Genomic DNA, 15207 nt, shown 5'->3' with positions numbered 1-15207 from the left:
CTATGTGCTATATCCAAAAAGAATCTGAATTGTCCAGATATAGGGCCCCCTACACTATTCTATTTTTAGAGATGAAACAGAAAGAATATAAGGATATGTGAACATTTCACCTTGTAGTGAAATTGATGAGTTTAATGAGTGACACATCTACGGGTTGATAAATATAAGCAATGTGCCACAAAAGTTTCGATAAGAATTCTTGATCAAACGAAGCGATAGATGACGAGGTACAAGATTTGACTTGATAAAGAGTGGAGTATATAAGGATGGATAATAGACACTGCCTCCAAACAGTACTGAGAACCGAGCATCAAAATGAAAGGTAAGCAAATCAAGTTTCTACACCTCTGTTTAAACCTGCTAGGACTTCCAAGCTCGCACAGGGGGCACTAACTAGGTTAAATGATTACTTTTAGGTCTAAATTTGAATGATTGAGTTTGTATAGCAAATTTTGGTTTCTTAGGATATCCAAATACATATAGTATTCTATAATAATAATAATAATAATAATAATAATAATAATAATAATAATAATAATAATGTTTTGTTTATTCTGGCAACGTTAGGGATGTGCTCCATTTCTTGCACTTTCTTAACACTGTTAATAATAAGTACTGATGACAAAAAGTATACATTGTCGCAAAGCAGCCTCTGCATGAGAGGAAGTATTTCATAAAATATTAACAAAATAATCTAACCTAGTGATATTAAGGAAGAAACATATCATATATACAGAAAATCATATCATCTGTATAAAACACATCGTACGTACATAAAAAAATCATATGAATAATAAGTACTAGCCTACTGATTAAAAAAACATTTCAAAAATGTATGTATACCTTGCAAGAAGATATTGAAATATCACCTTCAATTGAGAGGCGAAGAGAAGGAATAGTAAGAAAAAGAAGAAAAATGATCATTGAAAGGAAGTAGGAGGAGGTATTTTGAGGTCAAAACTTGATGATACTTGCATGTTTACCTAGTTTTTCGTAACATGCATGTTTTAAAGTTGAGTTGCTGGACATGCGTCTGTCGTCCACTGGTAAGAGATTCCATTGTCGCGCTGCGGTAACAGTGAATGATTTCGCTTCGATTGTTGTTCCGTGTACTGGAAGGGATAAACACGTGGTACTGTAGGATCGGGTAAGTAGTAAGGGGGGGGATAAATTTCCTAATCTAAATGTTTTAGTACGCCCAATCTCATAGAAAATTCACCAAATGTGAAAATTCATTTCTCAAGTCTGACTTTGAATAGTGATTTACATTTTCCGAGCAGATAGAAGCTAATAGAGAGTGTTCTTAAAAGGGAAAACGCATTTTATGTGTATACATTTAGATTATTGATTTGAATAATCATTTATGTTTCCTTTGGATGTCCAGATTTATGGAAAGAACACTAAATGTGGAAAATGTACATCATAGATCCACATTTTGGTCAATAAACAGACATTTAGGCTTGCTTGTCAGACACAAGACTGACAGACGAAAGTACTGTACGTTGTAAGCATACATTTTGGTTACTGATTTTGAATAGACACTTACGTTTCCTTTCGGGATTCAGGCTCATAAAGGGTGCTCTCTCTCTCTCTCTCTCTCTCTCTCTCTCTCTCTCTCTCTCTCTCTCTCTCTCTCCGCTATCCGTGTACCCTTAACAGAATGTGGTGGCGTGTCATGGTTCGTTGCAGAATTTTCGCCGTGCTTATCTATCCTGTGCTAGACGCGTCGCTTGACGTATAGATCTCCCAACCAACACCATCATCTAGTCCAGGGATGGCGAACCTTTCCCAACTAGTGTGCCATTTTATGTCTGATTTATTTTTCTCAACTGTATACTGTGCCACTTGTTGTTTTCTTATGGAATGGCTACAATCCCCGCCCCCACAATCCACCACCGACTTCCATCCCTAATTCCAAATTATGTTTGATAATACGTAATTACACATACACCGTAAAATAATACATTTCATTGCATGTTCCGTGGTAGTATTTTGCCAATACCGCAAAAATACATTTTAATATGTAAGTTTTAAGAATACCTAACATTATTTTTGTTTTAATATAATAAGCGCCCATTGTAACACACTTCGTCATTGAGTATTATTGGACATAGCAATCAAAAATACTAATATTGCCGAAGGACTTTAAATGAAATGTCGTTCTCAACTTTAGTGTGAAACTTGTTGCTGAATCTTAGTAGCCATGTCATTTATGTTAGGGTCTTAACTTGTCTTCGATAACACACAAGAAGCTCTTAGGTCTGAACTAAGACTGTTTCTAACAGTTGACTTCACATGTTTATTGCATAAAATAGCTGTTCGCAGGCGTATGATGAACCAAAGAAAGTAACAAACGCTGTAGCAACTTTCCTCATGGCCGAAAACATCTCTGGGAGGCTGTTCCGCTGTTCAAGTATTAAGCTCTGTGGCTTCTGGAAAGAATATTCATCACCAACAGCACACCCGATTTTCAACAGTTCTTCACCAAGTTGTAGGAATTTGTTTGCCGATGTACTGTACTGCTTACTTGAAATTCAGTCAACTTCATTTCTAAACTGTCAATATATAACCACGCAAAAAATGGCCTTAATAGCACTCATTTGTGCACTATAAGGTTTTGAAATAAAGTGCGATAGTTTCTCCAAATCTCGAAGTTGAGATAATCTCTTGGCAACTATTTTTCTTACAAAATTCGAAACAATTAACAGTTATGCACTACGAATAATTACGCGATTCTGGCAACCACACATGAGCCAAACTTCGCTAATTGGCTGATGTGGGTGAGCGAATGGTTCGTCGGACGCCTCTGACATTTATCTCACTTGACTTCCGGACCTATCAGTGTTGAAGTGTTGCCATAATGTACGTCTGAATGGAACTAGAATTTAGATTTTCGGTATATATTTCTTAAACCTGAAACATTGTAACTATACCATGCATGAGATATGTTTAGTCTACAGTACAAGACGTACATAAAAACGTTATTATGTGCATGTGGTGTGCCACCGAAATCGTGTTCGCGTGTCACCAAGTGACACGCGTGGCATAGGTTCGCCATCCCTGATCTAGTCAATCCACTTTGCTGGAACTCTTCCTTCGGTCCTTGTTCCTTTTACTTTTCCCTAATATCAGCTATTCTATAGCCCCAATACCCCTGTGGCTCTGAACTGAAGAGGAGAAAATTATATTATTTAAATTTTGGAATTCTTTACAACTTGCTTTGACACAGATAGGTCTCATGGCAACGATTGCATAGGAAAGGACTAGGAGTGGGAAGGAATCGTCCGTGGCCTTAATTAAGGTACAGCACCAGGATTTTCCTGGTGTAAAAATGGGAAACTATGGAAAACCATCTTCAGCAGAGCTGCCGACAGTGGGGTTCGAAATCACTGCCTCCGGAATGAAAGTTCACAGCTCCACGCCCCTAACCGCACAGCCGACTCGCTCGGTAAATTTTGAATTATTAACTTTGAATAGCTATTGAAGATCGTAACGTTAGCACTAAGACAGAGAAGTGCTTTTTATGCGTACAAATTTGGATGGCTGTCTTTGATTAATTTATATTCTCTTTGCAATAGAAGTATATTTGTTACCTACCAACAGTCACATTTTCTCGCTTAATTCACTCCTGCTTAGAGTTGATATATCTGAAGACTGGCTGATCCCTAGAAAACCAAATAAACAATACCTCCGTACTCCATGGCACTATAGTCAGTTGCCATGTGATAGCTAGTGTGATCTAACGAGCGATAAGAAAAGAGAATATCAGACTCTGGCAATGTACTTTACTTGGATCAGGACTGAGTGTTGTATTTTCAGAACATTGGTTAATACAAGTTAAACAGACCTATACTAGATAATTTTAGAAACAGAAAGCTCCATAGACATAGACGTATCAGATATAATTCCAGATCGTATCCAGGAAATCCCAGAAAAATCTTTCAAATCCAAGCAGCAGATTGCGGAGATTGTAACAGAGTAATAAGAACATACTTTACATACATTATCCTTATAGACCGTTATGCCTTTCAACGTTCAGTCTGCAAGTATCTGTGAACTTACTGAACCCCGCCACAATACTCTATTTGCAAATAGTTCTGTGGCCTCAATTAGTTCTATACCTCTTATCTTTAAATCGTTAGAAACTGAGTCTAACAATCGTCGTCTTGGCCTCCCCCTACTTCTTTTCCCATCCGTAACAGAGTCCATTATTCTCCTAGGTAGCTTATCCTCCTCCGTGATGCCTAGGCCATCTATGACAGGTGATGGCAGACCTGTTGAGGATCCAACCAGCCTTCGGGCTGAGGACTAAACGTACATACACACTTCTAACTCGTGAAAAAGATATCCTGAGTCCACCCAGCTTTCGCTCCCGTAAAGCAAAATTGGTCAGAAAACAGACCGACGTAAAGATAGTTTCGTCCGGGAGTTGACTTCCTTCTTACAGAACACTGTTGATCGCAACTGCGAACTCACTGCATTAGTTTTACCACACCTTGATTCCTTCTCACAATATTCCCATCCTGGGAGAACACACAACCGAAATACTTGAAATTATCTACCTGTTCCAGCTTTGTATCACCAATCTGACATTCAATTCTGTTGAATTTCTTACCTACTGACATCAGTTTAGTCTTCGAAAGGCTAATTTCCATACCATATTCATGCACCTATTTTCAAGTTCCAAGATATTAGACTGCAGGCTTTCGGCACAATCTGCCATTAAGACCAAGTCGCCAACATAGGCCAGACTGCTTGCTACATTTCCACCTAACTGAATCCCTCCCTGTCATTTTACACCTTTCAGCAGATGATCCATGTAAACTACGAACAGCAAAGGTGAAAGATTACAGCCTTGTCTAACCCCTGTAAGTACCCTGAACCAAGAAGTCAAACTACCATCATTTTTCACTGCAGCCCAATTGTCAACATAAATGCCCTTTGATTTATTTTAATGATCTACCCTTAATTCCACAGGGGCTGCCTGGCTGAGGCGGTAAAGCGTGCTCGGTTCGCCCGGAAGGACGTGGGTTCGAACCCCCGCCATGAAGTCGTAACATTTAATAAATGAGATTTCCACTTCCGGAGGTGCACATGGCCCTGAGGTTCACGCAGCCTACACCACAAATGAGTACCAGGCTAATTCCTGGGGGTAAATGCGTCCGGGCGTAGAGCTGACCACTCTACCCCATCAAGTGCCGAGGTTACTTATAGTGGAAGCCTTTACCTTCCGCCCCTCCAAGGGCCTTCATGGCCTGTACGGAGATGACTTTGCTTAGCTTTGCTATGCTTTTACACTTAATTCCATACTCCCTCAATATGGTGAACACATTTTCCCTCGGTGCCCTGTTATATGCTTTCTCTAGATCTACGAAACATAAACATAACTGTCTATACCTCTCGTTGCATTTTCCAGTTACCTGGCGCATAATGAAAATCTGATCCTGACAGCCCCTCTGTGGTCTGAAGCCACACTGGTTTTCATCCAACTTCCTCTCCACCACTGATCGCACCCTCCCTTCCAAGATGCCAGTGAATGCTTTGCCTGGTATACTAATCAATGAGATACCTCGATACTTCCTGTTCCCTTGCTTATAGATAGGTGCAATTACTGCCTTTGTCCAATCAGAAGGTACCTTACCAATACTCCATGCTAATCTTTTTATTCTGTGAAACAATTTCATCCCTGCCTTTCCACCATACTTCACCATTTCAGGTCAAATTTCAACTATTCCTGCTGCTTTATAACAGTGAAGTTTATTTACCACCCTTTCCACTTCCTCAAGCGTAATTTCACCAATATCATTTTCCTCCTCCCCAAGAGCTTGGATGTTCGCGACACCACCACGAAGATTTCCTTTTACGTTGAGAAGATTTTCAAAATATTCCCTCCACCTGTCCATTGATTCCCTGGGATCTATTATGAGTTTACCTGAATTACCCACTGTTCATTTCCCTTTTCCCTCCCTTCCTGAGATATTACTGTCCAGAAAGTTTTCCCTGCTGATTGACCTAGCCTTTCCAGGTTATTTCCAAAATCTTCCCACGACTTCTTTTTGGATTCAACAAATATTTGTTTCGCTCTGTTTCTTTCATCTACGTACAATTCCCTGTCTGCATCGCCCCTTGTTTGGAGCCATTTCTGATAAGCCTTCTTTTCACGTTTACAAGCTGCTCTCACTTCATCATTCCACCAAGATGTTCGCCTTTTCCCATCTTTACACACAGTCGTTCCTGGGCATTCCCTTGCTGTTTCTACTACCTCATCCTTGTGTGCCACCCATTCACTTTCTATATCCTGAACCTGCTTAATGTCCACTGTTCGAAACTTCTCACTAATCATACCCATGTATTTCTGTCTAATTTCCTTGTCCTGGAGATTTTCTACCCTTATTCGTTTGCAGACTGATTTCACTTTCTCTATCCTAGACCTAGAGATACTTAGTTCACTACAGATCAGATAGTGGTCTGTATCATCGGAAACTCCCTAAATCGCGTACATTCCTAACAGACTTCCTGAACTCGAAGTCGGTTAAGATATAGTCTATTATGGATCTGGTACCCCTAGCCTGCCATGTGTAGCGGTGAATAGCCTTATGCTTGAAGAATGTATTCGTAACTGATAAACCCATACTAGCACAGAAGTCCAGCAAACGCTTCCCATTCCCATTAGCTTTCATATCTTCCCCACATTTACCAATCACCCTTTCGTATCCTTCAGTTCTATTTCCAACTCTCGCACTGAAATCGCCCATTGACACTATCCTATCCTCGCTGTTGACCCTGACTAGGATGTCACTCAATGCTTCATAAAACTTGTCAACTTCATCCTCATTTGCACCATCTCGTGGTGAATACACTGAGACAATTCTCGTCCTAATTACTCCAATTACCAAATCTACCCACATCATTCGCTCATTTACGTGCCTAACAGAAACTATGTTGCGTGCAATAGCATTACTGATGAACAGTTTTACCTCAGACTCTGCCTTTCCGTTTTTAACACCCGTCAAGTAAACTTTATAATCTCCTATCTCTTCCTCGTTAATAATAATAATAATAATAATAATAATAATAATAATAATAATAGGTGTAGAGTATGGGGTCAGACTAGGTTGTAAGAACAAGGACCTGACAATCGACAGTTTAGCCTTCGCAGATGACCTTGAAATTGTCTCTAATTCTCTTGACACTACTGGCATACAACAAATAAGTCACATATAGTTGCAAACAGCAAAGACAGGGCTTCAGATTTCATTTGAGAAAACACAGTTCGTAAAGAACATCGAGTCAGCACCCAGAGAACTTAAGGTGAACGAAGGAAAAATAAAGAAGACAGAGAAATTCAAATACCTGGGTGAGTGGATAGAGTCCAACATTCGCGGAAAGGAGGGTTTCGTGTCAAGGATCAACAAAATGGAAATGTCTTACCATCTAACCGAAGACACAATAAACGATCAGTGTCCTTCAAGGCCAAACTCAGGCACTTTTGTACCGTTATTTGACCGGAGGCGCTATAAAAATCAGAATGCCTTGCGATGAATAAGAAAGGCCTGGCAAAACAACTGGAAGCCAATGAGAGGAAGATTTTAAGAAAGATCTTGGTCCAGATCAAAGAACAAGGAGAGTACAGAAGACGACACAACGATAAACTGTATCTACACGTGGGGAAGTTAACGGGTATCATACGCAAAAATAGAATCTCTTTCCATGGCCACTTGACATGAATGAGCTCTGGAAGATTGTCCAATCGAATCTGCGCCTAATTTGTGGGAAATAAAACCAAGGGGATCTGTTTTATAGAAGTGGAAAAAGACCTGCAAGAACTGGGAATCTCACATGAGCACATCTTGGAACGTGACTATTTGAAGAAGAAACTTGGGTAAGTAAAGAGTTTTCTGCCAAAACCCAAAATGAAAACCGGCAAGAAGTAGACGGAAGCACGGAGGGATGCTCACCGAAGAAGAATGCGGGAACACTGGGCAAATGTGAAAGATAGTAGGAGAAATCAGTTGAAATAGCGTAGTCCATATAAGACCGAAACCGAAATAATAATAATAATAATAATAATAATAATAATAATAATAATAATAATAAGATGGATTAGCCGGTGGTCTGAATGTAAATGTTTATTAGCCGTCCGGTTAGGGGCTCGCAACTGTGAGCTCGTATAACGGAGATAGTGGGTTCGAATCCCACTGTCGGCAGACCTGAAGATGGTTTTCCGTGGTTTCCCATTTTCACACCAGGAAAATACTGGGGCTATACTTTAAAGGCCACGGCCGCTTCCTTCCCATTCCTAGGCCTTTCCTGTCACAACGTCGCCATTAGACCTTTTTGTGTTGGTGCGACGTTAAGCAAATAGCAAAAAACCTCCACACTTTCATCTATCCTCTCTGACCTCCCTTGGTCAACTCTTGTTGTTTTCCGACCCCAACGCTATTAGGTAACAAGGCCTAGGGAGTCTCATTTTCATGCCCTTCGTGGCCCTTGATTTTCTTTGGCCAGTATCTTCATTTTTCGAAGTGTAGGATCCCTTCCATTTTTTCTCTTTGATTAGTGTTAATAGAGGATGGTTGCCCAGTTGTACTTCCTCTTAAATCAATAATCACCACCACTACTTACCCGTCAACAACGGTGCGTATTGTATACGGTCTTCTGTATTATTCAAGCTGTTCACGGTAGTTCTTCACACAAGCAAATATCGGTGTAGACCGTCGATGCTGGAGGATGAAATTAACGTCCTCCCTTGTTGAAGTCTTTTTGTGTCTTGTTATAATTCAAATTTACGATTAACAGCATCTCTGCCATAGTGCTGTCACTATGTCTGTCGTGGACTTCTTCTTTGTTCCTTGCTGGCCTGAGTGGTTCATACGGCTGGGGCTCTGGCCTTCTGACCCCAACTTGGCAGGTTCGATCCTGGCTCAGTTCGTTCGTATTTGAAGGCGTCAAATACTTCAGCCTCGTGTCGGTAGATTTACTGGCACGTAAAATAACTCCTGCGAAACTAAATTCCGACACCGGTTTGGAAGTTTATGACCTAAAGAAGTGCAGAGTATGAAAGCAAATATGCCATAAAAACTAGCTAAATGTGACCTAAAAACATATGATTTAAGCATTTTAGAGACAGGTAGCAAGTATTAGAGTATTACTAAAATTTAACGTGTCAGAAAGATATTAGTGATGATACAGCAGACACATTTAATCATGCAAGCTGACGGAGCTACTGTAGGTAAATTAAAACTTTATACTTCATGCATTATCATAGCCATGAATTGCAGTTCTCATTCTGTTTTCCAAAAAAGGAACGAAAAATGAAGTATTAGCATGCGTTTTGATATCTGTCGGCGTGCGTTCGTACAGTATCTCTTTCCCGGAATTATGTCTTCTAAACCTACTACCTGTCTTTATCGAGAAAACGAAGTAAAATACATTTATCGCAGTATTTTGAAATCCTCTGATTTAAAATCGACGCAAATAACCCGTACCTTCTCAAAAACGGCCCTTGAACATAAAAGAATGCTCTTCTACCAGTAAAACGAGCTAAATATGATCAAAGCAATAAAAATGGCCGTAATATGCATTTATATGCAGCATAAAATTGCTTTAAACAGGGTCAGGGAGCGGTCATAGCCCGTTAATTTTCAGATTTCGGGTAAAACGACCTCCCGAAATTAATTTGACATTTCCTTAGAATCCGAACCTTAATAATAGTGATAGCTGAGCGACATTTTCACTGGTTTCATGCTATGGTTTTAGAGCTCGAAGTCCTTAATCTTGCCAGGTAAAATAAAACATTACTATATCAATCAATGCATGCTGGGTTCTTAAAATGAGACCTCACTCCTCTCTGGCTTGGATTCCACTTAAAACTGAAAGTCCTGTGATTATGATCACGATATCGACAGTCACGCCAAATTGCAAACTTGATTGTTGCGCTTAAATAGCCACGCGAAATTTTTATTATTACACTTTTCCAGAAAAGAGAGTAAGTGTGAGGTGTGAGATGGAAACTTGGGTGAAGTTATAAAATTGCAACACTTGTCACAAGTATTTAATCGTAACTACAAAAATAGAAATCATTCCATTTTCTCTTGTTTCAGGTCTTCTTGTAGTGACTGTGTTGGTTGTGTTGGCTACGGCCTATGCTGTGGAACAAGGGGCAGCTTCCGAAGATAACAAGGTTGTCGAAACCCCTGCCGTAATCCCTGAGAATGCTCAAGAAGTAGGAAAACATCACCCCCATGGTCATCACGACCAAGGCTGGGATCACCACAACCACCACAATGATGATTGGAATCACCACCACCATCACCATGATGATCATAGTAACGACCATCACCACAATGATGGTGACAATGACAACCACCAGCCTGACCCATCCAGCTTGTGCGCATCAGCTAGAGCTGACAGGTGGCACTTGCCCTACCCTAAGGACACACACAAGTTCGTCAAGTGTGACCTGACCACAGGGAAAGGTACAGTCTTCACCTGTCCATCAGGTCTCGTCTTCAACCCTGCCATCCAAGTCTGTGCTTACGCCTAAATAGCAATTATTCTGTACTGACTGTTGTGCTGAATGTTCTTTTGTTAAGGATTAATATCCTAATAAATAAAGAAGGCTAGGAATTTATTCTTGTTATTTACAAACATAAAATGATACCTGTACCCTTCCAATTACTTCAATGAATAAGCTTCAATACCGTAGTCAGTAATGAACTTTTTATTTGCTAGAAACATGAACATCATATGGGGAGGGTTCATGGTGGCACATCATGAGACCCCGGAATATATTTCTGATAGGAAGCATTGCCTGAACACCAAGAACAAACTAGTTGCCAGAAATAATCTGGTACGGAAGTTGAAACAACCCAGAAAGCACAGCCAGACACAGTGAGAACCTCAGCACTGACATTATGTTACTTGTCAGCAGACTACGCTTGCACCGTATAGAACAGATCATGCTATACCAAAGAAGTAGACGTGGCAATTAATTCAATGTGTGGTATCATCATAGGCTGTCTAAAATCTACTCCGCTGGCATCGCATTTCCTCATATCCGACTTGAGGTAGCAGCTCGCATGGAGAAGACCATTAGATTAAAATCCCAAGTTCATCCACCGAATAGACTCCAACCAGCACCACCGGGGTTAAGTGCACGTAAACGTTTCTTAAGACCACACAGGAACTTGAAGGAACACAACATCAAGTATGACTCACGTTGTTCAGAGCTATGGTTGAATATCTTGAAGAATGGAAATCACCTCGTGAAACTAGACATATGGAGTACTGGGCGACATGGAGATCTTTAAATAGGTTGCGCTTGGGTGTTACGAGGTGCCAGACTTACCTAAAAAGTGGAAATATTTGGTGAATTCTGTTTTTTGTGACTGTGATTAAGTGGAGATTACAGCTCATCTGCCAGATTGTAATCTCTGTCCTGCCATATGTAGGAAGAATGAGCTGCTTGATGCGACAAGGAATAAACTCGACGTCGCTAATTCCTGGTGCACGAAAATATAAGCCTTTGGTGCTCATTTTATTTTTTCATCGTTTTATAGAAATTTATTGTTTATCTGTATCTATATGTTACTCTGCTTCTGATACGATATAAGTAAATTTGATCATATTTTTCTGAGACAATACCTCTTTCAATGCCTTCAATTGCGCAGCTTACGGAGACGAACATGGAAAATGTAGTTCACAAGGGAAAAGTTTGAGCTGGACAAGACCGATTGCAATAAGACTTGGTAGGGTGATAAATTAACACATCGTAATAACACTGCATGGGCTTGTTAAATAAGCTGTCTGGCCAACATTCTGATGATGAAAATATTTTCGACCAACGGTACTCGAACCAGGTAACCACGGTGTCATTTATTTACATATTAAAATCCTCAAGGTCCAATGTGACAGGGGTTAGTGAGTTTGAACAGTACGTCAAAATACACAGTCAGTCAAAATGTTCTCAGTATCGTTAATGTGGGCAAGATGGATAAGCAATCAACTACGACCGTAACTAAGGCAATGTCCTCTGTCTGATGTTATTATTTATTATTATTTACTTTATGTCGCACCAACACAGATAGGTCTTATGGGGACGATATGATAGGAAAGGGTTAGGAGTGGGAAGGAAGCGGCCGTGGTCTTAATTAAGGTACAGTCCCAGCATTTTCTTGGTGTGAAAATGGGAAACCACGGAAAACAGTCTTTAGGGCTGCCGACAGTGGGGTTCGATTTCGGCCATCGATGGAACACGTAAAATAACTTCCACGTGGTTTTGTCTCCTTAATTTTTTCTGCAGTTCTTCTTCATTCTTTCGCTTTTTTCTTTCCATCCGCCCAGACAGTTGGTCGCTTTCTGTATTTTCCGTGAAAATCTCCGAATTTTCTAATCCTAATGTACCCGCCCCCTACCCTAAGAGGCTCCGGCGAGAAATTTACAGGGCGTTACTGGGTAAAAACAAATAGGCGCACATCTTAAATTAACTTAGCGGCATACAGTGTAGGAGAAACAGGGCATACATAACTATGATGAGTACACATTCCTGTAGAGTTTAAATTAATGCAAACGGTTTATTAAATCCTGATGATTAAGGGAATGACGCATATATACACAAATGAAGTACATAATTGATTTTACATCTGTTGTGGATTATTTATTGACTCTTAGTCGTGTGTGATAGAGCCGAGTACTGTCTATCGCGATGCGAGATGCCATGGCCCAACGTGAACGGAAACACTTACATAAACACTGAAGCTATCTCATATTATTAGACAAATGAAATTGACACTCATACAACAAGTCTGAGTGACGCCTATTCTAAAACACACGAATCATTTCCCCAACGGAATACCATGAGATAAATTATATTGACATGGATCAAACACCCGGGTTTTAACAGAACCCTCATTGGAATATGCACCTCATGTTACACAAAGCATAAAAATAGTCACACATTATATATAAGAATCACGTGAGGCACAGCTCCTTCATCTTACCATTGTGGAATACCATTGTCTTGGATCAGGACTGATCTCACAACCCCAAAGATGAACATTTGGCGCTGAAAACTCTACCTAATTTATACTCAAATAAATAATAATAATATAACAAATATCAGTACAAATTACCGTGTCGCTTATTAGCAAATATATATTCTGCCGTGTTGAATATTTTCAACTATTAGCCACATCAGTCAGGCCTCCCTCCTCGGCCATTCTCCTTCTTGGAGCTGGACTCACACAAAAAACACATCTGTCACAAGGTCGAGCGACTCTCCCCTTGCTAGGACGGTCATTAACTTCGCCCCTTACGGACAAACAAACCGTCTCTTTAAAGACACCTCGTTCCGAGGTACACACTCGATAATACTGAAGTCTATTCCTCATTAATCAAACCGCCTCGACTTCCATTTAAAGAACCTCAAATCAACACGTATTTTGCTCATGGCCGAACCCATGACTTCACATATCACACCTATCTCGCATCACGACATCGTTTTATGATACTAACATTTGCATAATCATTATTATCATTATCGTCAGTATTATTATTATTATTATTATTATTATTATTATTATTATTATTATTATTATTATTATTATTATTGGTTTCAGCTGTCCACTGATTTCCTTACGTGATTTACCTGGTAATTAAATCATATCAAACCATCACATGGTAACTTCCTCATAATTACAACGTAATTAAATAATCACACGATAATTAACTCATAATTAATTTACAATTAACCTGTCACACGGTAATCAACTCATAATTAAATATTCACATGGTAATTACTCATAATTAAATAGTAATTCAATTGTCACACGGTAATCAACTCATAGTTAAACCATAATTCAATTATCACGCGGTAATCAACTCATAATTAGATATTCACACGCTAATTAACTCATAATCACACCGTAATTAAATTGTCACACGGTAATTAAATCATCATTAAATTTTCACGCTCTAATTAACTCATAATTATACCATAATTAAATTGTCACACGGTAATTAAATCATCATTAAATATTCACACGCCAATTAACTCATAATTAATCCATAATTAAATTGTCACACGGTAACTAAATCATCATTAAATATTCACACGCTAATTAAATCATAATTAAGTTGTAAATAAACTGATCAAAACAACCCAACTTAAATTGAAACAATCCCTAGCAAAATATTTCAATAGAGAGGTTGGGTATCAGTCCTGTAGGCATCTCTCGAAGTTCTGGAACTCATTACGTACCTTATATTACAATACTTACTATTCATGCAATTACCGATAATGGATTAACTAACACCTATCTTAAATTATCAATCCTTGAATTTACTAAACTAACGGTCTCATGATGCATTAACTAACTACGGTCTTCCAGAAAATTAAGCAAATAAGTGAATCTTCTCCTGCATGCAAATTTCTCAGAATTAAACATTTCCCCTAGTTACAATTAAAATCACTCAGACCTGTTATTAATTAAATAAAAAACTACGTGCTCATCTTTGGCACTTCTACATTCAAATAAGATTACATCCCTAACATTATAGCGTCAGCTTATGACAAATAATTGCCCCCTTCTAGCCTTGCCATTTAATTAGATCAATACTCATCTCCATCATCTGGTAACATCTTGTCAGCTGGGGTGGTCCATATCGGGGTTTAGTGTTGATCCATGAGCACCAAAGCGATCACTGGTAGTTCCATTTCACCATCAAGACGGAAGTCCATGGTCCTCGATTGATGATGTCACTTGTAGTTTCCTAAGCACATTGGCTGCTGGACCTATCTTCTAAAGATCTCCCAGCAAATATGCAAACTGTACAATGTAATTCACTCAACGGCTCTTTTAAGATCCAATTGACTCGAAAGCTTGGATATGGCATTAAAATTTTTCAACTGAATATTGAAGGTATCAGTAGATATAAGTGTGATGTTTTGTCAAAATTGCTATGTAATAATGACATTGATCTGGTACTCATTCAAGAAACACATGCTGCTACAGAAGATGACCTAACCAAGAGAGGGAAGATTTATGCTTATAGTATTATAGGTGCTACCACTGACAATGTATATGGTATTGCTACATATGCCCGTAACAACTTGGAGCAGGTTGAATTCATATCATCTAGTACAATTAATAATATTCATACTGTAACAATAAAACTGCAAGATGTAACCATCGTAAATATCTACAA

The 15207-nt window shown here is 39.2% G+C and overlaps 1 protein-coding gene across 1 annotated transcript; it reads left to right on the top strand.

Annotated features, from left to right (window-relative positions):
* The first annotated feature begins 253 nt into the window (after positions 1–253).
* On the top strand, positions 254–10633 carry LOC136874061 (C-module-binding factor A). The gene is made up of 2 exons (XM_067147579.2): positions 254–322; positions 10104–10633. Exons 1-2 carry the CDS (start codon positions 316–318, stop codon positions 10544–10546), a joined length of 450 nt encoding a protein of 149 aa, XP_067003680.2. The 5' UTR covers positions 254–315; the 3' UTR covers positions 10547–10633.
* The last annotated feature ends 4574 nt before the right edge of the window (positions 10634–15207 follow it).

Source organism: Anabrus simplex, chromosome 1 (assembly GCF_040414725.1).
Source record: "Anabrus simplex isolate iqAnaSimp1 chromosome 1, ASM4041472v1, whole genome shotgun sequence".
NCBI classification, from domain to species: Eukaryota; Metazoa; Arthropoda; class Insecta; order Orthoptera; family Tettigoniidae; genus Anabrus; species Anabrus simplex.
Note: the sequence above shows the minus strand (reverse complement) of the source record. Positions and strands in the feature narration are given on the sequence as shown.